At 49.7% G+C, this 26644-nt stretch overlaps 2 protein-coding genes and 1 pseudogene across 16 annotated transcripts in view; 1 reads left to right on the top strand and 2 right to left on the bottom strand.

Annotated features, from left to right (window-relative positions):
* Positions 1-5547, top strand: part of USP32 (ubiquitin specific peptidase 32) — a 213005-nt gene extending 207458 nt beyond the window's left edge. For all 8 annotated transcript variants that reach the window (XM_063655614.1, XM_063655613.1, XM_063655611.1 and 5 more), the window contains 3 exons: positions 998-1422; positions 2098-2190; positions 3318-5547. In XM_063655614.1, coding sequence (XP_063511684.1) covers positions 998-1422; positions 2098-2190; positions 3318-3491 — 692 coding nt within the window. In that variant the 3' untranslated portion in view covers positions 3492-5547. The remainder of the gene's footprint in view (positions 1-997; positions 1423-2097; positions 2191-3317) is intronic.
* Positions 3805-26644, bottom strand: part of CA4 (carbonic anhydrase 4) — a 33840-nt gene continuing 11000 nt past the window's right edge. For 6 of the 8 annotated variants that reach the window (XM_054457097.2, XM_054457096.2, XM_054457098.2 and 3 more), the window contains 6 exons: positions 26350-26505; positions 25526-25671; positions 25310-25408; positions 24972-25038; positions 24653-24816; positions 23556-23870 (listed from right to left, as the gene is read on the bottom strand). In XM_054457097.2, the coding sequence (XP_054313072.2) occupies positions 23676-23870; positions 24653-24816; positions 24972-25038; positions 25310-25408; positions 25526-25671; positions 26350-26505 (827 nt within the window). In that variant the 3' untranslated portion in view covers positions 23556-23675. Of the gene's footprint in view, positions 4458-6154; positions 6374-10701; positions 10864-11665; positions 12175-23555; positions 23871-24652; positions 24817-24971; positions 25039-25309; positions 25409-25525; positions 25672-26349; positions 26506-26644 lie in introns of those variants that run through there. The other 2 variants (XR_008494997.2, XM_063655616.1) reach the window with 2 other exon arrangements.
* Positions 8908-19532, bottom strand: LOC129017582 (protein FAM106C-like; annotated as a pseudogene).

Here is a 26644-nt window from a genome sequence, read left to right as displayed (position 1 = left end):
GTCACCCAGGCTGGAGTGCAGTGGTGCAACACAGATCACAGCTCACTGCAGCCTCGACCTCCTGGGGTCAATCAATCCTCCCACCTCAGCCTCCTGAGTAGCTGGGACTACAGGCACACACCACTGCACCTGGCTAATTTTTGTATTTTTTGTAGAGATGGTGCTTCGCCATGTTTCCCAGGCTGGGCTCGAACTCCTGTGCCCAAGTGAACCTCCTGCTTCAGCCTCCTAAAGTGCTGGGATTACAGGTGTGAGCCACTGTGCCTGGCTCAAAACTATTTTCATAAAAATACTAAGACAATATGTACCTTTTCACTTTTATTCTCTCACAAATGTACAATGGTGTGAGAGATAACATGACATGGAATAATATCGTCACTTTGACAGTGAAGTCTGTGCTAATATATTGTACTTTTTCATTCCTCAGTTTTAATTTCTAATACGGGAAATATTGATAGATAAAATTCACATAAAAGTTCTAAAGGTTCTCAATAATTTTTAAAGGTATAAAAGGGGGTATGGGTAAGAGGCTATAACCAAAAAGTTTAAAGCCTTACAGGATTTTTGTGAGACATGGAGGTAACAATGGACAGCAAGAAATTCCCAGTACCATGGAATAGGAAGTACTCAGTAAATGGTGGTCACATTTTTTGTCTAATTTTACAAAGGAGAGGAATATGTATTTGGAAAACTCCTTACTCTAATAGTTAGATTTTTTTCAACTGAATCTGACATAAATCATCTTTCTGCTATTTTCTGAGTCCTTATAATGTACTTTACATTTTCAGGACATTGTTGCTTATAGGGACTTGGCATTGAAGAAGACAAAAATGTAACTTACTGGCTACATAATAGGAACTAAAGAGTAGCCAGTCACGACTGCCCTGTCTTTACCTTTGTGTGTACAGTTGTGAAGCTAACCTCAGAGTTAGCATTTGGGGCTGGCTTACTTTGTGGCATTTGAATTTGTGAATCTTTTCTTCTGTCCTGTTCACAGGTTCTCCTTCTTCATCAAGAAAAAGTGGAACCAGCTGTCCCTCCAGCAAAAACAGCAGCCCTAATAGCAGCCCACGGACTTTGGGGAGGAGCAAAGGGAGGCTCCGGCTGCCCCAGATTGGCAGCAAAAATAAACTGTCAAGTAGTAAGGAGAACTTGGATGCCAGCAAAGAGAATGGGGCTGGGCAGATCTGTGAGCTGGCTGATGCCTTGAGTCGAGGGCATGTGCTGGGGGGCAGCCAACCAGAGCTGGTCACTCCTCAGGACCACGAGGTAGCTTTGGCCAATGGATTCCTTTATGAGCATGAAGCATGTGGCAATGGCTACAGCAATGGTCAGCTTGGAAACCACAGTGAAGAAGACAGCACTGATGACCAAAGAGAAGACACTCGTATTAAGCCTATTTATAATCTATATGCAATTTCGGTAAGTGGTTTATTATACGGTTTTCAGAGAGTGGTCTGTGTTTTGTTCACTTGTCTTCATGTATTCATCAGCAAGTATTTTTTTCAGGTCCTTCTTATTTCCTAGCACTGAGCTTAGTGATAGACAAAGTTAACACAGAAATCTTGGCCTGCCCAGGTGTGGTGGCTCACACCTGTAATCCCAGCACTTTAGAAGGCTGAGGCAGGAGGAAGGATCTCTTGAGCCCAGGAGTTTGAGACCAGCCTGGGCCCCATCTCTACAAATAATTTTAAAATGGAGTGAGGTATGGTGGCATGTGCCTGTGGTCCCAGGTACTTGGAAGGCTGAGGCAGAAGGATCACCTGAGCCCAGGAGGTCACGTCTTTAGAGAGTTGTGATCACTCGAGTGCACCCCAGCCTGGGTGATAGAGCAAGTCCCTGTCTCAAAATAATAATAATAATAATAGTAATTACAATTATAAAATGATTGTTTATCCACACAAGACTTGGAGCTTATGTCTTTTGTATTTTGCTTTTTGCTTATTTTGGTTTTAGAAAAAGTTAGAGGGTTCTAAAATATTTTTTCACCTACTGATCATTTACATGATCAGTGTTCTCCTGCTCAGATCCTAGTGCTATACCCTGGCCATAGTACAGTTAACTGCTAACATACCTCCACTCTCTTATCTCTTACAGTGCCATTCAGGAATTCTGGGTGGGGGCCATTACGTCACTTATGCCAAAAACCCAAACTGCAAGTGGTACTGTTACAATGACAGCAGCTGTAAGGTAAACATTCTCAATCTTTGAATGAAAGTTAGAAACAGAGTATCAGCAGAACTGGGGAACATTTGTTGAAATAATGGACTATCTCTTGAATAGGAAATAGATATTTCTGTTAGAATCAATATATAGATGCTGTCAGTATTAAAGGAACAAAAGTGATATGCAGAGTAGGGAATGAAAACATGAGTAGTGAGGAAAAATAAAGAGTTAGTTGACCGGGTGCAGTGGCTCATGCCTGTAATCCCAGCACCTTGGGAGGCTGAGGCAGGCTTAGGAGGTGTATCACTTGATGTCAGGAGTTCAAGACCAGACTGGCCAACATGGTGAAACCCCATCTCTACTAAAAATACAAAAATTAGTTGGGCGTGTTGGCACGTGCCTGTAATCCCAGCTACTCGGGAGGCTGAGGCAGGAGAATGGCTTAAACCTGGGAGGTGGAGGTTGCAGTGAGCCAAGACTGCGCCACTGCACTCCAGCCTGGGCAACAGAGCAAGACTCTGTCTCAAAAACAAAACAAAACAAAACAAAACAGGAGTTAGTTCATGCAAAAAGCTCCTATCTTCTAGACTGTTAGAATTTGATGGGGTTGGGCCGAGCGCGGTGGCTCACGCCTATAATCCCAGCACTTTGGGAGGCCAAGGCGGGCGGATCATGAGGTCAGGAGATTGAGACCATCTTGGCTAATATGGTGAAACCCCGTCTCTACTAAAAATACAAAAAATTAGCCAGGCGTGGTGGCACACGCCTGTAGTCCCAGCTACTCGGGAGGCTGAGGCTGGAGAATCGCTTGAACCCAGGAGGCAGAGGTTACAGTGAGCTGAGATCGTGCCAGTGCACAGCAGCCTAGTGACAGAGCGAGACTCCATCTCAAAAAAATAAATAAATAAAATTTGATGGGGTTTTAGGTCATTCTTTTTTGACTTGTCTATGGTCAAAATATTTTCCCCAAAGCAAACATTGGAAATAATGGGGCTCATTTTAAAGGGGCAGGTGTGAGACAGCCAAACTAGTGAGCTTATTGGAAGCAATCAGGTTTAGTAATTACAGAGGGTTGGTCTTCCCTTTCCTGGCAAGGATTTAGAGCCATAGTAGTGATGGCTTTTTGTTAAAGGTTTTTCTTGCCCTTTCAGGAACTTCACCCTGATGAAATTGACACCGACTCTGCCTACATTCTTTTCTATGAGCAGCAGGGGATAGACTATGCACAATTTCTGCCAAAGATTGATGGCAAAAAGATGGCAGACACAAGCAGTATGGATGAAGACTTTGAGTCTGATTACAAAAAGTACTGTGTGTTACAGTAAAGCTACCACTCTGGCTGCTAGACAGCTTGGTGGTGAGGGAGATGACTCCTTGTAGCTGACATTTGGCAAAAGCGTCACTGAAAGGCAAGCTAAATGTAGTTATTTTATCTTGTGACCCTGAAGCACAAAATAAAAATTCTAATTAAAATAGTTAAGAGTAGTAATCATTTTATTTTGAAGTCTCATACAAGCTCTCCAATAGAGAACTTTCAGGCAGATCCCACCATTAGCCTGTAAACAAAAGGTTTGGCACCAGCCACCTGGGACCAAATAAGAATTCAATTGTGCTTGTCCAGATATGAACAAATATGTAGTGAGTATAGAGTTTACCAATAATCATAACAAATATTAAAGATTTCCTTGGAGTCAAAGTAAAAAACAAAAAATTATAATGTTGTCTAGGGACGACATGATATGCTACCTCCTTTTTCCTGAAGTTTTATTCCATTATATTGACAAGATGGAGAAAGCAAGATCATGAAGGTGTGCAAATGATTCTTACGGCATGGACGAGGATTTTTCAATTTAGTTTTTAAACTGTTTCCATACCCTTTCTTTGTCTTTCTTGCTTTTTGTTTTTGCCGTTGTGTTTATGTTTGAGACACAACCAGTCATTGGTGGCAGGGGCATATAGTGGTCAGTCTGAAAGGGAGGCTCTCTTAAGAGCTGTGTGCCTTCCACCCAGAGCCTTGTGGGAGACCCAGTAGAAAGAAACAGCATCCTGGGAAATCCAGCTACCATGGCCCTCCCAGTGGAGGCATCTTACATTTAGGATACTTCAAGTATCCTCAGAAATGTATTCTGCACCCCTGGCCCCACCCATGCTGAGGGAAGGGGAGCAGTTGCCAATATTTGCACCATCTTCACATGCACCTGTTGCAACAAGAGCTTCTGGGAAGGAAAGCGGCATTGGAGCTAGATCACGTTTCACAATTAGTTGTTGTTCTTTTCCGTGTTTGTCTTGCACTTTAAAAAAGAGAGAACACATGCAAATGAACTTACTTGTGTGTATTTGATGGCTCTAAGGGCTATAAATTACAAACAAAACACATCCCAGACATTAGGAGTTCATAAGTGTATTTAATGAAATTGGTGGTTTTAGGAAGTCAACTTTAGTTTTGCTTTGTTTGCATGTCCACTAATTTTTTTATTTTGATATTTGTCTTTTTTTTTTAATTTTACAGTAGTCATCGAAAATTATGTTTCTTTGCTTCATTTTTTTCTGTAATCAAGACTGGAACAAAAGTATAAATATTATTTATTTCAGGTAGCATTTTTTTGTGTAGTTTTTTAATATATACTTGAAGGAAATGTTTCACCTTATTTTTGGTCTTTGTTTATTCATTTAGACCCTGCAAGTTGATTCTCATTAATTGTCAGATTCCACTACCCTTTCTTCCTCATAGGTAGTAATTACCAATGTAACTAAGCATTTGTGTTCTGATATCTGAGGCCAGTAACTATTAATATCTAGTTCTCAGAGCATTTGGAAAGGTTATCTTAAATGGCTACCTAAATTGAAATCCTTTTCAGAAAAAATATAATTGCAAGTAGGTAGGAGTGGCCTAAATTGCCTAATGTAATAAAGTCAGACAAAATGCATACTTTATAGTTTCAAGATTTTCAGTATATAAAATCTGTCCATTCCCATTAAAAAGTGGAAGATTTTAAATAATTTCTTTACAGATGTTTTATTTAAGCAGGTAGCACAATCTACTAATGTTGTTTGATCTGTGTTTGTTATACTGGTTGTAATTAATTTTTTTAATTCATGAACTAGCAGAAAATTTATTAAATTAACTATTAACTACATTCACCTTGTAAATTACTGTATAAAACTTGTTGACAATGCACTGACTTTAGAAAGATGTTAATGTACATAAATAGAGTGTAAATAAAATAGTGTTGATGTACTGAAATATGAACTGTATAAAAAGTATTGGTAATTGTATATGGGGTGTACCTGTTTATCTGTAACTATTATCCAAACAAATTAAATACTGTGGATGCCTCTATGTGCTGTTTTTCCTCATAGAAGTAAACACAGAAAGTCAAATTCTTCAGCCTCCCTCTCTGTGATCCTGTTTTAATTCTCCTACTTGAATAATTTCTTTCTGACTTACAGAGGGGATGCTTCATCTCTGAGGTTGGAAACTCTGTAGAGCAGGATTGCCCAACTCCTGGGCTACAGACCAGTACCATCCATGGCCTGTTAGGAACCGGGCTGCACAGCAGGAGGTGAGCGGCAAGCTGTATTTAGAGCCGCTCCCCCTTGCTCCCATTACCACCTGAGCTCTGCCTCCTGTTAGATCAGCAGTGGCATGCCATTCTCACAGGAGAACGAACCCTATTGTGAACTGTGCATGCTAGCAGTCTAGGTTGTGTGCTCCTTATGATAATCTAATGCCTGATGATTTGATGTGGAGCAGTTTTATCCTGAAACCATTCCCCCCATCCCCCTAGTCCGTGGAAAAATTGTCTTCCACAGCACCAGTCCCTGGTGCCAAAAAGGATGGCAACCACTGATGTAGAGGGTAGAACAAGATCCCTCCAGTGACCAGGTGGCTTTAAACATGGCTGACATCCCTTTTAGAAAGTTATGGCAGGGAAGCAAGTAGAGAGCAGGGGGTAAACTGAGGATTGGTGCCTACATTGGTACCTACAGTGGGTCCTACAGGCATTTTTGTGCAGATCAGGAGATGAAGAGAAGGAAACCTCATTTGCATAATGCCTTGAAATGACCCTAGGTTTCTAGGGGGCACCGAGAAACCAGAGATGTCCCTAGTTGTCTGTCTGGGAGATCCAAGGAGACAGCTGGCAGTGTTGAGAAGAGATGAAGGTGACAGCTGTAGGTCCTTCACCTTCAGCTTCTATTTGTTCACCTGTAAAATTAAAATACCTAACACTCAGGCTTGTAAGAATTAAATGATGGACACAAATGCCTGGCACAGTTGCTTGGTAAGTGCTCAATCCAACGATATTCAATCCTATTTTACAAAGAGGGTTTTTTTTGGTTGTTTTGTTGTTTGTTTTTTTACCTCTTTGCTATTCTGATGCTAAAAGAGTTTAATAGTCCTCTGTTCACATTTTCCAAAAACAAGAATACACATTAAAAATGTATAAAATGGTCCAGGCCCAGTGGCTCACGCCTGTAATCCCAGCACTTTGGAAGGCCAAGGCAGGCGGATCACCTAAGGTTGAGAGTTCAAGACCAGCCTGACCAACATGGAGAAACCCCATCTCTACTAAAAATACAAAATTAGCCGGGCGTGGTGGTGCATGCCTGTAATCCCAGCTACTTGGGAGGCTGAGGCAGGAGAATTGCTTGAACCCGGGAGGCAGAGGTTGAGGTGAGCTGAGATCACGCCATTGCACTCCAGCCTGGGAAACAAGAGCGAAACTCCGTCTCAAAAAAAAAAAAAAAAAAAAGTATAAAATGAAACATGTTGAATCAGCAGCAGTGGCAGCTTGTTTAAGGAAAGGAACAAAATTAATACAGAAAGTCAAAAAATGAAGCACAACTCTTTTTTAAGTGCCAGTCTGTTTTTAGGTTTCCTTTTTTTTTTTTTTGAGACGGAGTCTCGCTCTGTCACCCAGGCTGGAGTGCAGTGGCACAATCTCGGCTCACTGCAAACTCCACCTCCCGGGTTCACGCTTTTTTTTTTTTTTTTTTAATAGAGACAGGGTCTCTGTTGCCCAGGCTGGAATGCAGTGAGGTAATCATGGCTCACTGCAGCCTCGACCTCCCAGGCTCAAGCAATCCTCCCACCTCAGCCTCCCCAGTAGCTGGGACCACAGATGTGCACCACCACACCCAGCTAATTTTTGTATTTTTTTTAGAGATGGGGTTTCACCATGTTGCCCAGGCTGGTCTCGAACTCCTCGGCTCAAGCTATCTGCCCACCTCAGCTTCCCAAAGTGCAGGGATTACAAGTGTGAGCTGCCATGGCTGGCCAAGGCTGTCTTTTAAAAAGCTAAAAATGGGCTGGTTCAAGACCAGTCCGAGCAATATGGCGAGACCTCATTTCTACTAAAAAAAAAAAAAAAATCAGCTGGCTGTGGTGGCCCATGCCTGTAGTCATCCCAGCTACTCGGGAGGCTGAGGTGGGAGGCTCGCTTGAACCCAGAAGGTTGAGGTTGCCTTGATTGTGCCACTGCACTCCAGCCTGGGTGACAGTGAGACCTTGTCTCAAAAAGCCTCGGAAGGACTGGCCTAGGGAGATGGGCAAGCATTTTGTTTCTAGTTTCTGAATGGCCCTGTGCGTTGAGAGAGGTCTTCGGCCTCCCAGCCTCTCTGGCTGAAGGTGGTGATTCTGCATGGAGTCTCTCCACCACTTGGTGGCATTGCTCACAGTGACTTCTTACTTCTAAACACCATTGAATTGGAGCAAGTAGATGATTTGCCACATTTTTCCCAGCTAGTTTGGAGGCTGAATACAGAATTTTACTGGGACACACCAGAATGTGTAAGTTGGGGAGCGGCGATCCCAGTTTCTCTTGATAATGTACCAACGGCTTCCTTAGTATTGAAATCACAAAGTCAGAAATGCACACACCTCTATGATCAGAGATCCATACGGGAGAGAGCAACAAAAAGAGGCCTTTTAAGTTTGCCAGACTTCCTGACCAGTGGGAAGCAAGAGAGTAGATAAGTGTGCAGCAGTCACAAACCCAGGCCTATAAGAACCTAGTTGGGAATAGAATGTAAGAGAATGGGGAGCGATGGGGACGCTAGTGTGTTCTAGGCACATGCCCATCTAAAGGCTCCATGTGACTGTTGTCCTGCAGGAATGTGGGCCCCAGTGTTCACCAAACCTTTTGTTTTGTTTTGTTTTTCCCATGAAGAGAAGCCAGAAACCCAGATATTAATACAAAGTATCCAGTTTAGAAGTGTTGGTAAATTTTTTTAACTTTGAACATTGTGCTGCCCAAAGAAGGTATCTGCAAGCCGGGTACAAACCAGCAGTTCATGCCCTCTGGTGAGCAGAAAGGTCATAGACTTTTGAGCCCATTATGTCGGAGGTCACATTCTAGTTCGGCTGTTGCAACAGCTGTAAACGAAAGTTTTCAGATTTCTAATGCCCAGTGAAAATACCAGTTTATTTCCAAAGGTTATTAAAAGGAATAGATCATGTATGTAAGTAGGCACAGAGCTTGCCACCTATTAGGTACTCAAAAGCATTCTTCCCTCACTTAAGGAAACAATACAGGCATAATATAACAATAATGTTATGTTCAAGTTCATTATCAGGAGGCATACACCCAAACAATAGGGGAGTGAGCACCTACCACGTACAGAGCTCTCTGCTAGTTTCTCTGGGGGCAGCAGTTCCCAACCTGGCAATTCATCGGCATCATCGGAATCAGCCAGCAGCTTGTTGGATATGCTGAGTCCAGAGTCCTGCCCATATTACACCTAATGTTCTGTGCCTATTACACGCAGATTTATGAGATCCTCCTCTCCCACGCAGTCCGAGAATCTGCATTCTAATAAGTTCCTCAGAGGAAGCTCTTTCACAGCCAGTTTGCACTGGTCTGTGGGTTGGTCATTTATGGAAACCACTGCTCCAGGGAATGAATCATTATTTCCAGTCTCATTAGGGAAAGATGATATGCATATGCACACATGTAAGGAGGAGTGACAATAATTAGCCAAAAGCTCTGTAGACATAATTGCCTCTGATGAAGTGCTGACTGATGACGTCGGACACTAGGCTATTGACAGTGTACCCCAGGGAAATGCAAAAGGGAAGCGAACTGCCTCATGAAGTGAGATTAGGATTACTGGGTCAGAAGTGTGGAGAGGGTGATTCAGATGGACAAAGGAGCAGAGGCAGGATTCAAGTGATGCGTTTCGGAGGCAGTGCAGCCTGTTTGTGCTGAGTGGAAGGTGCACGAGGAACATAGTAGACGGTAACAGGAAGGCAGGAGCTGTGAAGGCCTTTGAAGGTCAGGCCAGTTGTAATAAAAGTATTTCACATTGTCAGGTATCTTGGGATGGTTGCCAAACATTTTTCTATGGTTTGTATAAATACATATCCATTTTATTTATGTAATTTATGTATTTATTTATTTTAGTTTTTTTTTTTGAGACGGAGTTTCACTCTTGTTGCCCAGGCTGGAGTGCAATGGAGTGATCCCAGCTCACTACAACCTCCGCCTCTCAGGTTCAAGCAATTCTCCTGCCTCAGCCTCCTGAGTAGCTGGGACTACAGGCATGAGCCACCACACCCAGCTAATTTTGTATTTTTAGTAGAGATGGGGTTTCTCCATGTTAGTCAGGCTCGTCTTGAACTCCCAGCCTCAGGTGATCCACCCACCTCGGCCTCCCAAAGTGCTGGGATTACAGGCGTGAGCCACTGCGCCCGGCCTATTTTAGTTTTTTTTTTTGAGATGGAGTTTCACTCTTGTCGCCCAGGCTGGAGTGAAGTGGCACTATCTTGGCTCACTGAAACCTCCACCTCCCGGATTCAAGTGATTCTCCTGCCTCAGCCTGCCAAGTAGTTGGGATTACAGCTGCACGCCACCACACCTGGCTAATTTTTGTATTTTCAGTAGAGACAGGTTTTCACCATGTTGGCCAGGCTGGTCTCGAACTCCTGACCTCAGGTGATCCACCCGCCTCAGCCTCCCAAAGTGCTGGGAATACAGGTGTGAGCCACCACACCTGGCACATATGTATCTATATTAGACCATTTTATTATAAACATAAGTTCCGTTTGCTGTAATTTCTCTCTTTTTCATATTCACAATCCGCTTTGGCTGGAATTTCTCTTGATAACAAACTTTAGACCTTCCCACAAGCCCAAGAGGAACTCACAGATGGGTGCTAGGCTTGAAATGCCCCAAGAAGACTGAAGGAAGTGGAGGAGGAATAAAAAAGGAGGCAGAAGGGGGAAAACCTAGAAGAGCTCTGGACAGGGAGGAGGCATGCCAGAGAGAGGAGCCCAGTCACAGCTGAGTGCAGCCCAGGAAGGAAAAATGTGCCTGGTTGGAGGAGCTCTCCAAGGACCTTGGGGTTAAGGGGACGGGGCTTCTCTACTGATCTAATGGTTTTTTCAGTACCACCCTTCAGTTATCTGTAGCAGGATCCTCTGCTGCTGATGGCCAAACCCCAGTGCCCACTGGGATTACAAATTGGGGAGGAAGAGGGGGACTTCCACATTAGGGATCAGCAGGGAGCCTCCAGAATGGAGTAGGAGATGCCTACGGTCATCATCAGAGGCTGCCATAGCCCCAGGTTCAGAGCAGTCATCTTAGCTGATGCCATGGAAAGCAGTAGACCAGAAGTCCAGTCCGCAGTGTTTGCTCTGCACTTGGCAGAATTGTATGACTTTGGGGGTCACTTGCCTTGTCCGCGCCTCGGTTCCCCCTGTGAATATTGAGCGAGTTGCATTAGGTCAGTTGTCTTCAGCTTTTATTTTGAAACAACATTGAGACCCGACCCTTTCTTCCAGACATTCCAGCCACATTTACCTGAAGGACCCATAGCTAAAGCAGATGAGGTTGGAGTTACTCGGGTTGAAGTGAGGGTGGGGGGTGTAGTGCTGCCTGGGCAACCGCTGTGGATTGGATGTCCGCTAAAGCACCTGTCACCTCTAAGCATTCAGAAAACCAAGCACGCAGTGCTCCAGTAGGGTCTGAGGAGCTCCCAGAGAATTGTCTCCAGCAAGAGGAGTTGACAGTTGCTCCCAGGAGAACACTCTCATTTGGTCTGCTGGAAATCATGGCCATAGGGTGGGCCTTTGAAAAGGCCATTTTGCTACTCAGTATACTGGGTAGCCAGCTAGAGTGAAGATGCCACAGGGAGTTCCCGGAGCAGTCAGCCTGCTGCCTGGCCTCTGTTCCCTGGACATCCATAGCGAGCAGCCCCAGGGCCTGTGGCCTTTCATTGTTGTGCCAGCTGGAGAAAGTTACTGCTGCCAATCCTTGTTTGCAGAGCTCTCTGCAGCACAGAGCTGCAAATAAACATCCTCTCACTTGGGGAGGGATGGGGGAAAGGGGAGGGCTAAATCATCCAAAACATGTTCATTGAGTATCTACCACTTAGCTTAAAGGATAGTCCTGAGCTTGGAACCAGAAGAAACGCTGGAGATAGGCTTAGACATTTACTGGACTTCTATCTGCCAAACCCCATGCCATGCATGTTTCCCTCGTGATTTGTAAATGCTCACCACAGCTCTGTGAGGGATGCATGATCACTCCTTTTTCTAGATCAGGAAGCTGAGGCTCAATCAGGTTAAGTCACTTGCCTGTGGTGTCACACAGACGGAACAGTTCTGAGCTGGATTCAAACCCAGGTTCATCCAGCTGCTTCTTTACCACCCTACCTCCCCCTGAACTGGAGTCTGTGATCCACCACTTAGCAACTCCTGGCACAACGGTAGTCACCCTGAGCCTCAGTGGGCTCATCTTTGACAAAGGATCAGGGTCACCATGACCATAGCTACATTAGAGGCTTGTAATAAGCCCTGAATAAGAAAGTGAGTGTGAAACCCTTTACAACCAAGGACACTTGTGCAAAAGCAGTGTGTTGTTACGTAAGGAGAGGAAGTGGGTGTCCCCAAAGCAGCTCCTCCTCTTATTCCTGGAAGATGATGTAAATAGTCATGCAGGCCTCTTGATGGAGAGTGATGTCTTAAGTTTGTTCTATTCACTTCTGATGGCCCAGGGACCTTAGCAGCTGGATAGAGAGAAGAATTGAGGGGGATTAGATGGGGAGATAGGACCAGGGAGAGAGAAAGGATTCTGGATTGAGTCAAGCAAAGACTGTAGTTCCAAACTGGACTTTGGAGTATCTGATAGTATCTTATCAGAGATTTAACATGGATGTGATCGTTTCAGAGGCGGGATGGGAAGGACAGGAGTCCAATATGCTATTGTTGTGAAGGCGGCCACCAGCCACAGCAGCCATGAGAATCTCGTGCTCCCCACTGGCCCCCTGCCAGACCGGGCTACCTAACTATGCTTCATCCACTGAGGACAATGCCTTCTCCCTTAAACTGGGGCCTTTTCCTTCCTGGCCTTTCCTGGGAAAGGAGAGAACAATTGAGTCTGATCATTTATCCCCAGCTGTTTATGCCCCAGTAGCGTGGGCTTTAAACCAAATACCACATGTCCATCCGGACACCATGGCAGACTCGTCACGTGGCCGGCACACTCCCCGGCTGCCTGCCCCTCTCCTGCATTCATTCAACCCTGACTCTGCAGTGTTCCAGAGCAGCCCATTGTTTTTTCCCCTGAGGTTAAGAGCCCAACTCTGGTTTTCTCATCTCTCCTCTGGATGGTAGTGGAAATGTTAGGCCTCAATCCAAAACTGATATGTATTCAGAAAAAAAGAAAGAGAAAGAGAAACCAGTCAGGCCTAATTTGAACTGGGGAAATAGCCAGTGTAAATTTGGAGGAAAATTCAAACTCCACAGCTGACTTGAAAAATGTCAGCATTGGCCAGGGGCGGTGGCTCACGCCTGTAATCCCAGCACTGTGGAAGGCTGAGGCAGGTGGATCACGAGGTCAGGAGATTGAGACCATCCTGGCTAACATGGTGAAACACCATCTCTACTAAAAATACAAAAAAATCAGCTGAGCATGGTGGCGCATGCCTGTAGTCCCAGCTACTTGGGAGGCTGAGGCAGGAGAATTACTTGAACCCAGGAGGCAGAGGTTGCAGTGAGCCGAGATTGCGCCACTGCACTGCAGCCTGGCGACAGAGCAAGACTCCATCTTAAAAAAAAAAAAAAAGAAAAGTCAGCCTCCAGGGCCTGTACCCACCTGGATGATACCCCCTTGGGAGGGGGCAGCATCAGAACCATGCCTGCAGAGGCTTAGGTGTACTTGTGTTTACGTTGACAGTTCATGCCTGTCTGGAGCATAGGCCAGCTCTGGCCCCACTCCCTGAAGCATCACCAAATTCCAAGCAGTAGTGTCTCCATGAATCTGCGAATCTGCTGTTGCTGCTTCTTCTTCTTCTTCTTTTTTTTTTTTTTTTTTTTTTTGAGACAGAGGGAGTCTCTCTCTGTTGCCCAGGCTGGAGTGCAGTGGCGTGATCTCAACTCACTGCAACCTCCGCCTCCCAGGCTCAAGTGATTCTCCTGCCTCAGCATCCCAAGTAGCTGGAATTACAGGCATGCACCACCACGCCCGGCTAATTTTTATATTTTTAGTAGAGATGGGGTTTCACCATGTTGGCCAGGCTGGCCTCAAACTCCTGACTTCAGGTGATCTGCCCACCTTGGCCTCCCAAACTGCTGGGATTACAGGCGCGAGTCACCGTGCCTGGCTGTGAATCTGCTTCCACGCTGGCTGTGTTTTCCTGGTTATAGCAGCCTCAGGCTCAGTGAAAGTTCACTCACTGTAATGACTCAGGTTTCACTGGTTCTCCCTTATCCCCCTGCAAAGACCCACTCTCCCTCTAAGTACTGATGGCAGCCTCCAGAGGGTATCTCAAGTGTGCTCTTAAACTAGTCCTTTCAGCTGCCGTGTGGTGTCCTCTGAGAGGGACCGCCCGATCTTCTGGGCACCCCTCGCCCAACGTGACCACTGCCTCTAGGCATTGCCTCCCAGGCTGGAACCCAGGGGCCAGAGTTGCTCACTGCTCCCTTCACACTCCACGAAGGCTTTCCCAAAGCAGAGCTGTTCGTATTTCCACAAAATCACCTTCCCCACCTCCCCACCGAAAAAAAAAAAGAAATCACCCTTCCCCACCCTCCCAAAAAAATCACCCTTCCCCACCTCCCCCCTAAAAAAAGAAATCACCCTTCCCCACCTACTCCCCAACAAAAAAATCACCCTTCCCCTACTGCCCCCCCAAAAAAAGAAATCACCCTTCCCCACCACCCCCCCAAAAAATAAATCACCTTCCCCACCTCCCCCCCCACAAAAAAAAGAAATCACCCTTCCCCACCTCCCCCCAACCAAAAAAAAAGAAATCACCCTTCCTCACCTCCCCCCAAAAAATAAAAAGAAATCACCCTTCCCCACCTCCCCCACCAAAAAAAAGAAATCACCCTTCCCCACCTCCTCCTCCCCAGCCAAAAAAAAAGAAATTACCCTTCCCCACCTCCCCCCACAAAATAAGAAATCACCTTCCCCACCTCCCCCCGACAAAAAAAAAAGAAATCACCCTTCCCCACCTCCCCCCCAAAAAACTAAAAAGAAATCACCCTTCCCCACCTCTCCCCCACAAAAAAAAGAAATCACCCTTACCCACCTCCCCCCCACCAAAAAAAAGAAATCACCCTTCCTCACCTCCCCCGCAAAAATAAAAAGAAATCACCCTTCCCCACCTCCCCCCACCAAAAAAAAGAAATCGCCCTTCCCCACCTCCTCCTCCCCACCACCAAAAAAATAGAAATCACCCTTTCCCACCTCCCCCCACCAAAATAAAAAGAAATTACCCTCCCTTTTTCACGTGTGGCTTCCATTCTCCTTATGCCCCTGGTGTGAGTCCCAGAGGCTGAGTGGTTGCCACACTGAACTCAGAGTCCCTCCTCCCCTACATCTCTACATCTCTGAAGCTTCACTTGGACCCAGCTTGTCATACCCAACCCTATTCCCTTAAAGAGAGGTGTCTCGCAGGAGGCCACTGAGGCAGTAGACCCAGGCAAGTCTGTCCTGTCATGTTGCAAGCAGCTCCTGATGTGGCTTGACCTCAGGGGCTAAACGAGGATACACAGCTTCATCTAGAGTAGAATGAACCCCTATTCAATAGCCTCATGGAGATTGGGGACAGACCAGGCAGCAGAATGGAGGTGCAAAGCCACCTAGGGCTCAAGGACTGGGAAGCGGATTCCCTGGGGAAGACACATGGAGCTAGGGAACAGCAGAATCTGAGGATCAAGCACCTTGTACACCCAGACCCCACATGTGGAAACCGCTGTTCAAGCTGTAATGATACCAGGTTGACTGTGTCAGCCCCTGAAGGAAAGCTGGCATAAATAGAGCCTGGAAAACCAGGCTTATCTTTGCCCAATGGGCAAGGTAAATATTTAGTCCCAGCCCTGGAATGGTGCCTGGTAGTTCCATTCTTTGCTATCATTTCTCCTTTTATTCACTCGTGCTGCAAACATTTGCCACCTGCCCTCCCTCTATGTGGCCAGCCTTGGCCTGGGCACTTCGACGCTCTGATGACTAAGATGTGATCCCCCATTCTTTTCCTCAGGGACTCTTGCTGGGGGAGCAGACAAGGAGCAGAGATCAGGTCAGGCCTCACAGGCTGGGTCTTGGCTGGCACGTAGACTTCACAAGAGGAAGCAAGACTGCAGGGAGTGGCTGGGGAGAGCGCTCCAGGGCTAGGGTCAGCACACATCCCAGCTTCCTTGACTGGCCTGGCGATTTCTGCATCCACGCTTCCCTGTAAGCGTCCATGTAGAAATACAGAACAAGAAACACTTTGAGGCCAGCAGCACTCAGTATAAGGGAAGCAGAAAGGACTGCCGGGTTTGCAGATCTGGGTTCAATTCCCCATTTCGTCATTCATTTGCTGGCAAGGGACAATTTCCTTTACCTTTCAATTTTCTTCGGAAAAGCAGTAGAGTGTAGCATTTGTAAGTGGGCAGACTCAAGTATCAGACTTTCTGGGTTCAAATCTCAGCTCTATTTGTTTTTTGGGGGGTTTTCTTTTTGTTTTTTGAGATGGAGTCCTGCTTTGTCACCCAGGCTGGAGTACATTGGCACGATCTCAGTTCACTGCAACCTCCATCGCCCAGGTTTAAGCAATTCTCCTGCCTCAGCCTCCAGAGTAGCTGGGATTACAGGCACATGCCACCATGCCCGGCTAATTTTTGTATTTTTAGTAGAGACAGGGTTTCAACAGGTGGCCAGGCTGGTCTCGAACTTCTGACCTCAGGTGATCCGCCCCCTTTGGACTCCCAAAGTGCTGGGATTACAGGCATGAGCCACCGCACCCGGCCAAATCTCAGCTCTATTTGTTAGCCTTATGTCCTGTGTATTTTGTTTCCTCATCTGAAAATGAAGAAAATAGACATACTCATCTCCGATCATTATTCTAAGGACTAAGTGCTATACAAAGCACAGCAAATAATTTTGCCACATGCAATAGAAATTAGTTTCTTGAGGAATGTGGCAATATCTGCAATTTTACATAGGCATTTACCCTTTGAACCAGATCTCTTATAGAAATCTATCCTAAAGACACACAGTCAAAAATTCAAGACAGGCACGGTGGTTCATGGCTGTAATCCTAGCACTTTAGGAGACAGAGGAGAGAGGATTGCCTGAGCTCAGGAGTTCAAGACCAGCCTGGCTAAATGGCGAAACCCCGTCTCTACTAAAAATACAGAAAGTTAGCCCGGCATGGTGGCAAGTGTCTGTAATCCCAGCTACTTGGGAGGCTGAGTCAGCGAGGAGGAAATCTACAGGCAGATGGGCCTCCAATGCCCTCCCAGCTGCCCTGCCCACAGGAAGCCCAACACCAGAATCACACAGGAGGGAAAACCCCTTGATCGGTCTGTTATCAGTTGCTGGAAGGTGCGGCCCTTTAGGGAGGGAGGTGACCGGGAGGAGGAAGGAGTGGCAGCAGGCCTGGGCTGTCAGTCTCTTTCTCTTGCCCACCCTTCTCTCTTGGCTTCAGTCTCCCTCTTATAAGTGGGATGGAGGCAGGGTCACCAGACCTAGTAAATAAAAGTACAAGACAACCAGTTAAATGTAAATTTCAGGTAAATAACAAATAATGCTCTGGTGTAAGTATGTCCCGTGTAATTTAAGGATATACTAGATTTGTTATTTATCTGACATTCAGATGTAACTGGGCAGCCTGTATTTTGTCTAGGTGAACCCATCTAGACAAAACTGAAGCCAAGGGTGGGGACAGGGGCAGGCACTCATCCTGTGCTGGGGGAGCCTGTAGCAACTCTACACAGGATAGGCTGGTGGGAGGCAGAGCCAGGGACAGAGCCAGCAGCAGAGAGATGGACACGTGTGTAATCCCGTGGCTCCTGGGGAAGTGGGAGAGGAAGGGTTAGAGGAAAATGAAATGGGAAATTGGTCCCCAACCCGATCAATCCCCACAGTGAGAAAGCAGGAGGAGCCCTGGCCGAGAGCCCGTTCTTTCAGGGATGTGGGCTCAGCCTGACTCTGAACTCTGCACCTGCTACCCCCCAAGGCAGGACATAAGAACCGCAGGGCAGTCCTGGGGCTCAGAGGGCCCCCTTTTCTCCCTCTGATGCTGTGGGTGACCTTAGACAATTCTAGGTGAAGGTCAGGCTGGGAGATCTTCCTCTGTAAATTATTCTGTGTATGGTTGGGACAGAGTGCTGAGGGATGTCCCTAAGTGTCTGGGCAGAGAGGTGGCCCCTTGAAGGGTCTTAAGTTTTCTCCCTTGGATGGGAAAGAACTGCCACCCACCACAGATCAGAGTTCATTATGCATCACTCTGCATAATTCCAGCCTCTGCCCAGTGTTCCCTATTCCCCACCTTTGGGTCTTGCCCGTCCTTCATTGCTCTCTCCAATAAAAAGAATCACCATAATAATTATAAATTATTGAATATCTTCTCTTGTCCCAGCATCTTGTTTCATCCTGACAACAAGCCCATGAGGTAAATGCTGTCATCACCCCCATTTCACAGATGAGGAAACTGAGGCTCAGAAAAATGAATTAAACTACCAAGGGCACCTAGACAGTCAGCAGTGGAGGGGGATTCCGCCCCAGGCCGGTGTGAGTCTGGGCTGCATGCCTGGATGTTTCTGCATTCCTCTCTTGGCTTCTGTGTCGTAGACCTGGTGCTCCTGTGCCTGCTGTGTCTGCCTGCCCTGCAGTTGGGAGTCTTGGAGAAAGAGCCCTGACTAGGATTTTCCTCCCTAAATCCTCTGTCCCTGGCACAGAGGAAATAATAGTGTTTGTTGAAAGATTAAGGCCGGGCATGGTGGCTCATGTCTGTAATACCAGCATTTTGGTAGGCCGAGGCAGGTGGATCACCTGAGGTTAGGAGTTCGAGGCCAGCTTGGCCAACATGGCAAAACCCCATCTCTACTAAAAATATGAAAAAAATTAGCTGCACGTTGGCATGCGCCTGTAGCACCAGGTACTGGAAAGGCTGAGGCAGGAGAATCACTTGAACTCAGGAGGTGGAGGTTGCAGTGAGCCGAAAACGTGCCACTGCACTCCAGCCTGGGCAACAGAGTGAGACTGTATAAAAAGAAAGAAAGAGAAAGAAAGAAAGAAGGAAGGAAGGAAGGAAAGAAAGAAAGAAAGAAAGAAAGAAAGAAAGAAAGAAAGAAAGAAAGAAAGAAAGGAAGGTAGGAAGGAAGGAAGGAAGAAAGAAAGAAAAGAAAGAAAGAAAGAAAGAAAGAAAAAGACTGGAGGGAGGGAGGGAAGGATGGAAGGAAGAGAAAGAGAAAGAGAAAGAAAGGAAGAAAGAAAGAGAAAGAAAGAAAAAGGAAGGAAGGAAGGAAGAAAGAAAGAAAAAGAAAGAAAGAAGGAAAGAAAGAAAGAAAAAGAAAGAAAGAAGGAAAGAAAGAAAGGAAAGCAAGCAAGAAGGGAGGGAGGGAGGGAGGAAGGAAGGAAGATTAAGTTTGTTTGTTTTTTCTTTTTTGAGACAGGGTCTCTCTCTGTTGCCCAGGCTGGAGTGCAATGGTTCCTGCACTCCTGAGCTTAAGCCATCCTCCCACCTCAGCCTCTCAAGTAACTGGGACCACAGGCGTGCCACCACGTCTGGCTTTTTTTTCCCCCTCGTAGAGACAGGATCTCCCTAAGTTACTCAGGCTGATCTTAAACTCCCGGGCTCAAGTGATCCTCCCGCCTTGACCTCCCAAAGTGCCGGGATTACAGGTGTGAGCCACTGCGCCAGGCTGAAAGACTAAATCTTGATGGAAGATTAAGTCTTGTTCCAGAACGCACCCACATCCCTTCCCTGTGTCCTGCTCCCCTGCCCCCTTCCTGTCCTCTAGGCCTTGCCGCAGCTGACACTTGGAACAACCTGAGGAGCCTCCCACGTGTCCAGCCGAGGGCTCTGCGGAAGGAACTGACTCTTCTGTCCCGCAGCTCTTCTCCAAAGGAAGCCCCTCCCTGGGCCTTGGACATCGTCCTTCGTCCCTGGGGGAAAGAATGCCTTTGTCCCTCTCAGATAAACAAACAGAGCGGCTAGGACATGTGTAGTTCGAGGTGCAGGAACAGTTCCCCAACCTCAGAGAGGCCTGGCCTTCCTTCTGAGGTCCCAGGGACAGCAGGAGCCCGGGACAGCCAGGCCCAATTAGATGGGGGGACCAAGGGTAGCCCCTTCTGCAGATGGATGAACCGAGGCCCAGAGCAGGGAGCATGCCTCCGTGCCCATGGAGCCACCAGCTTCCTTGCCTCTTCCCACCCCAACACACACACAAGCTCAGAGCCTCGGGGTTGCACCACATCGGGGGCACCGTTCACAAGGCCGTGTCGGTATAGGCGCCCCCTGGAGTTTTGAGACACAGCAGCCTGCACGAACCATAAGCAGACATCCACACCGCCCCCATGACTCTGGGCCCCCTGTAGACCCTCCTCAGCCCCACCTTCCTCCCCCACCCCCACATTGTCAGATCAGCGCCACAGGAAGCAGGGCCAGCAAGTGTGCAAACCAAGAGCCAAGATGGGGAAGTTTATTTTCCAAGAACAATCTAAACACATGGGGAGTATTTTTAGCCCCTGGCTCCCACCCGGATGCCGAATCTAAACAGGGGGCCAAAGAGGCGGCCCACTGGGGATGGAGAGCAACCGGCGGAGACGGGTGGGCCAGGGTGCTGCAGCCCCCACCCTGCCCCTGGACACAGATGGCTCAGCCAAAGGAAAGAGCCGGCCAGGGGAGCCAAGGAGGTGCAGGGGAGTGGCCCCAGGTTCTGACAAGTGCCCTGTCCCTCTCTGTGCCTTGGGGCTTCCTTATCCGTGCCGTGGGAGGGATAAGGCCACCCCAATGGGATTGCAGCATGGCCCCCACCCGGCACACAGTAGGCACCCCAAAATGTGCTTCATGCTGTGCTGGGTGCCAGCCAGTGACCCTCAGAGAAGTCAGGATGTAGGCGAAACCATCAGCCCGTGAGCCTTCCCCAGGCCTGGCCAGCTACAGTGAAGGAGTGAAGGCCGGTGTGTGTGTGTGTGTGTGTGAGTGTGCCCCATGCAGTCACCCACGGGGCATCAGAAATGAATGAAAGGAGGGCTCGGGGCCAGGCTGGACCCTCTTTGTGAATAAGGGGATTCTCCTCCCTCGCCCTCAGAGGGAACTGTCTCAGAAGCCAGGCCAGACTGGGCACAGGGAACTCAGAGCCACCGTCCCCAGGGTGGGGGTCTGCTGGGGGTGGTGGAAGCCTTATGGAGGGAGTGAATTTACTAAAAACAGGAAGCTCTTCATGAACACACGCATGTTCACAAGAAGGAATGTCATCAGTGGAGGCCTCTGGAGGTGGGGGCCAGTGCCCGGGGTGGGCTGCCCACTTCTGCGGTGGCTGGCCCTGGTGACTTGGCTGGGAGTTGAGTGCTGGCAGCACCTGCTCTGGCCTCTGGGCCACAGGGAGGGCAGGCAGGACATGGGAGGTGGCCAGAGCCCCAGGCCCTGGACAAGCTCTGCCGTTTCTGGCTCCTGCTGGCCAGGTTTATGATTTGGGGACTGGGGGATGGGGAGGGTCGAACACCTTCTGCCTCGGGTTGGAGAGGCCAGGACTTCCTGGTCCTGCTGCCACATTATTCGCTAAGGTTGCCTGGAGGGCAGGGACGGGGGTGGGGATGGGGTGCCATTGGGGTGCAGGGAGGGGCCATTCTGACCTCAGAGCCCTGATCCTTGGGGGGGCAGCTTAGATCTCCCGCAGTCTGTGTGGGAACCAAAGAACAGGTTCCAGGTTCTGCGTCCACACACCCCCCGCTGACAGGCGGCCTGCGGTTGCCATGGCAACAGCAATACCACCCCTCCCCCACGGCTGCGTGGTCACCAGGGAAGGGAGGGGGGACTTATTTTTGGTCACAAAAGGGAAGACGGAGGGAAAGGGAGGAGGGAGGGGAGCAGCCATCTCTCCTCTCCTTGGGGGTGGTCAGGGGCATGGGGGGCACGGGGCGGGAGAAGGCTTAAAGACCACCTCCTCCCACCAGCTCCCTTCCCACAGCCAGCGAGGGATTCTAGAACCAGGTGATGGAATTCCTCAGTGCCCTCCTGGCGGGCACGCCTTCCTGTGAGGAAGCTCTCTACCTCCGGACTCTCAGCCTGCCAGAGGGGTCCTCGCCCAGCCAGGGAAACCTGGGTGCCCCATTCACTCAGCCAACCCCACTCCAAGGCTCACGAATTCCAAAATCCAGTCCTACTCCCAACGATGAGGTCTGACAGCTGCGGGCCCTCAGTTCCTGGCACCTGGGGCCTGACCTGGCTTGGGGACCACGTAGGTACCCTTCTTTCCTTCTCATTCTGGTGTCCTGGACCCCCTCTCACCAGCCTCCTCCCAGTCTCTCTCTCTCCACTTCCCTTGGGCCACAGGAGGGAAAACAACCTATTAGAGATGTAATCACCGTGGTGGTGGGGACTTTCCTGACAAGTCCCAAGGGACGAAGCCCCACACCCTTGGACACCCCCATGAGCCCTCCCTCATATCTCACTGCTAACCCATCAGCAGATCAGCTCCCGGGCACTGCGGCAGCCCCTGAACTGTCCCTGCGTTTGCCTTCACCTCTACAGCTCCCCTCCCTGCCCCAAACCAATGCCCTCCGCCTCACTCTCCTGCCTCCCCTGCCCCCGCTTCTTCCCTCCCTCCCTCCCTCCCTCTACTCCTCCCTGCTGTTTCTCTGGAAGGTTCCCTCCCTGCCGCACCTCAACATTTGCAGTCTCCAGAGGCCTCCATCTCTGGCCTCCTCCCAGCCGCCTCTTCCCCCAGGGCTTCCCACCTTCCCTGCCCTGAATTCTCTCTCTTTTTTTTTTTTGAGGTTGGAGGGCAGTGGTTCAATCTTGGCTTACTGAAAACTCTGCTTCAATTCTCCTGCCTCAGCCTCCTGAGTAGCTGAACTACGGGCACCCGCCACCATGCCCAGCTAATTTTTGTATTTTTAGTAGAGACGGTGTTTCGCCATGTTGGCCAGGCTGGTCTCAAACCCCTGACCTCAGGTGATCTGCACGCCTCGGCTTCCCAAAGTGCTGGAATTACAGGCATGAGCCACTGCGCCCAGCCCCCTGCCCTGAATTCTCTTTCTCCCATGCACTCACTGCCTCCCAATCTATTAGACAACATGCCTGCTTCATTTATGGGCTGTCTCTCCACTAGACTGTGAACTCCAGGAGGGCAGGCATTTTTGTCTTTTATTCTCTGCCATATCCCCAGTGCCTAGAGCATAAATGCTCAATACATTTTTGAGCAAACAAATGAACTTCCTTTCGCCCACCTCGCCTAGGCCATCCCCACACATGACACCCTTTCACCCCTAGCACAGGGGAGAACGCACAGGGCTGGGGCTGCCGTCACGCAGTCGGCTCTGCCCTAGCCTCAGTATAAGCCTCCAGCCAGCCAAGCAGCCTCTTCTCTCTCGCTCTGTTGCCCAGGCTGGAGTGCAGTGGCGCAATCTCAGCTCACTGCAACCTTCGCCTCCTGGGTTCAAGCAATCCTCCTGCCTCAACCTCCTGAGTAGCTGGGACTACAGGTGTGCACCACCACACCTGGTTAATTTTTGTATTTTTTATAGAGACAGGGCTTCACCATGTTGCCTAGGCTGGTCTTGAACTCCAGGGCTCAAGTGATTCACGTGCCTCTGCCTCGCAACATGCTAGGATTACAGGCGTGAATCACTATGCCCGGCCCCAACCTCTTCTTTCTCAGTCTCAGTTTCCCCCTCTATATGATGAAGAGATCAGATTGGAACTCCTCTAGCTTCCGCTGTGATGAAGCTCCAAGATGCCTTCAGCATCTCTCCAAGGTCCGGGTCCTGGTAGAAGGGAGTGGGGTATAGACACGGAATTCACATAGAACGGGAGTGGGGACACCTGGTGGTACCTGCTTGGGAGAAATCTCCTGGCCTTAAAGCCCCCACCCTGGAACAGAGGGAACAGGGATGGGTGAAGGGGGACAGGCTGGGGTAGTTGTGGAAGGCTAAAAACACACTTCAGAAAGGTTTCTCCAAAAATATGTCCATATTTTAATCATGCCTAAAGTCCCACCTGGGAAGGCTAAGGACCGGAAGCCTGGAACTTGGAGAGCTGAGGCAACAGAGGCTGCGTGCACAAGTGAGCCATCATTGCAGGAAGCCGGCCAGCAGGCAGGACAGCATGGGGCCCAGCAGGGCAGGCAGGGCCCAGGGCAGCGGCCGACCCGGGGCCCCGGACTTCATCACCGCGCGCTGCCCCGGCTGCTGCAGGGGCCTGACATTGTCCTTCATGCTCAATGTCTGTTCCTTGTCGTAGTACAGCCTCTGAGAGAATGCCAGGATCTGCAGAAGTGACGGGGCTCAGCAGGTGGGGGCAGGGGGAGCTGCACTCCCTGCCGTGTGACCTCAGGCAGGCACCTTGTCCTGTCCTGGGAGCCCTCATTAGGAAAGAGGGGCTCTGAACCCCTGGCTCTCAAGGTGGTCATGCAGATGATAAGAATAGGGGATGTAAATGAGGTGCATGGCATGGGTGAGGGCTAAGTGCCCATTGGCTTCCTTTCACTCACACCCCAGGGGGCCCGCAATGCCTGCTTCTCTTGTCACTCTTACTACAGGACAGTGGCTCTCAAACTTGAGCATGCGTTAGCATCAGCTGGGGGTGGGCTTGTTGGGCCCCAGATGCCTGGGCTCCACCCCCAGCTTTCCTGATTCAGTAGCTCTGAGGATTAGCATTTCTAACAAATTCCCCCGGTGATGATGTTGACTCCACTGGTCCAGGGGCCACACTTTGAGAACCACTGTTTTGGAATGAAAGTAGTGCAAGGGTAGGGATTTGGATCCCTTGGGCTCACTGCTGTCTCCCCAGAGCCTCGTTCATTATAGAAACCCCAGCACCATTTTCTGAATGACTCCACCTTCCCCTGCCTCCCGTCTAGCCCCCAGTCTGGTGATGGAACAGCTCAGGCTTTTCTTGCCTGTCTTCAGTGAATGTCCATGATTAACAATGGACTTCAGTTACCTGGGCTCCCCACCCGTATCCTGAGGGACCTCTGAGGGCAGACAGAGGGATAATTTCTGGGGAGCCAGGCAGTGGGAGCCCATGCCCTGCCCCGGGCCCTGTGCACCTGTTCTCTGTGAAGCTGAATGGGCTCCTGGAACACAGTCCAGACGACCTTCTCATCGCAGGTCGGTGTGGTGAGTGAGCCCAGGTAGCGGAAGTAGTGCCTCAGTTTCTCCTCCTTGGGGAGCAGATCCAACAGGCTGCTCTCTGCCATCGTAGTGCTCATCTCTGAGGTAGGGGCAGAGGACACTGTCAGTGACGGTGGGAGAAGGAGCCCCTCTTCCCCTGCACTCTGAGAGCCCAGCTCCCCGCACACCCACCCCTTCCTTTGTGGGAGGAATCCCCCTCCTCACCCCAAGCCCTTCTCCCCCATCCTGACTCACCAGGTTTGGGGACATTAGACAGTGCCTCCACCAGCGGCCGGAAGCCCTCGTTCACCTGGGGTCCAGCCTGGAAAGGGAGGGAAGGGTCTTGAGAAAGTCTGCAGGGAGCCAGTGGTGGTGGCCAGTTCATTCTCCCGATCTGGGGACGGAAGGCCAGGCAGCTTCTGGGATGAGGCTCTGGGCTCCCCACCTGGCCCGGGGACATGCAACTCCAGAAACAGAGGCGGAAGTTGGAGTCTCGCTGCCCACTCCTGCCTCGCTGGAGTCCCAGGTCTCTGAATCCTAAGAAGAAGCTCTCAGCCCCTGGTTCCCTGGGAAGTGGGGGATGGGAGTCCCACCTCCACCAGAAAGGCCAGCACCGCAATTTCGTCTTCAGGGTCCTGGGCCTCTTTTACGTTCCTCGATGTCCCCTTCTCTTTCTCATGTACTATGTGCATCTGGTCGGGGTGGAGGGGTGAAGAGGGGACCTATGAAGGGCCTGGACTACCCTGCTTGCCCAAGGCAGGTGCACGCCCAGAGCCCAGACAAGGTCCCAGTCGGGAAGGGGCCCTCACCTCCATGGCAAAGTATTCCCCATTGAGGCTGTGCTCCGAGCCATTACGTAGCGAGTTAGACCAGTGCAGGTGCAACTGTGTGGCCTGGTACCTGGCAGGCAGTCCTCCTCCAGAAATGCTGGCCTTGTTCTCCAGCAACATCATCACTGGGGGCACAGAAGGGGCAGAGTCCTCGAACCAGCCTCCCTCAGCCTCCTCCAGCCCCTCATCCCAGCTTCACCCAGATGGGACATTGTCTCCTGCCTCCCACCCTTCATGAGCTCTGGTCCTGGCTTGCAGGGGTGGAGCAGGGTGGGACAGCCCCGGACCTTTCCCTCGCCTCCTCCTTGGTCTCCCTGCCTGCCTCCCCCTCTCCTGCACCCTCCACTGCCCCAAACTGCAGCTCTGCCCTGCTGCCTCCTCTGCGTCCACCTCCTCTGTGGTGCCCTGGTGTCCTCGGGGTAATGTCCAAACTCCTCAGGCCTGGGTGATCTGCCCCTGGGCCTTGCTTGGGCTCCGCCTGGCTTCACTGTCTGTCCTTCACCCACACAGAGCTCCTGGCAGTCCTCTGAATGCGCCGAGCTGTTCCATGCCTCCGCGCCTTTGCACATGTCCTTCTTCCTGGAACGTTTCCTCCCCCCCATCCCAGACTGGTCTGATGAAAGTACCGAAAACATACTAGAGTGCTCGCTCCTCCTGGAAGCTGTCCTCCCCCATGGGATTTTCAGCCCCCTCGCAGCACAGATGGGCCTGGGTCTGGCACACCCTGCTGGGAGGAGCCCTGTCCTCTCAGTCCTCGGGGAACTCGGGTGCCCAGGTCTGCCTGGGGCCTCCATCCAGCCCACCTGAGTGCCCGTTATTTTGGACAGTCCACGTTTGCTTCTTATCGTAGCCAGAGAAGAAGAAGGGTCCCAGTCTTTTGTCCACCTTTGCCTTGGTGGTGACGATGTTGATGGGGGACTGGCGGTCCTTCTGGCAGTTTCCACCCCACTTGGCTGGCACTGAGCAGGGAGAGAAGGTGGGCTGAGAGTCGGGCGCCTGGCACCAAGGTGTAGCCCCCACCACCGCACTGAAGTCAGGCCCACCCACTCAGTTCCCACACGGAAACCCTTTGGGGTGGCCTGAAGGCTGTGCTGCAGG

This window comes from Pongo pygmaeus, chromosome 19 (assembly GCF_028885625.2).
Source record: "Pongo pygmaeus isolate AG05252 chromosome 19, NHGRI_mPonPyg2-v2.0_pri, whole genome shotgun sequence".
NCBI classification, from domain to species: domain Eukaryota; kingdom Metazoa; phylum Chordata; class Mammalia; order Primates; family Hominidae; genus Pongo; species Pongo pygmaeus.
The sequence above is the reverse complement of the archived record's forward strand: the minus strand, read 5'-3'. Positions and strand labels throughout refer to the sequence as shown.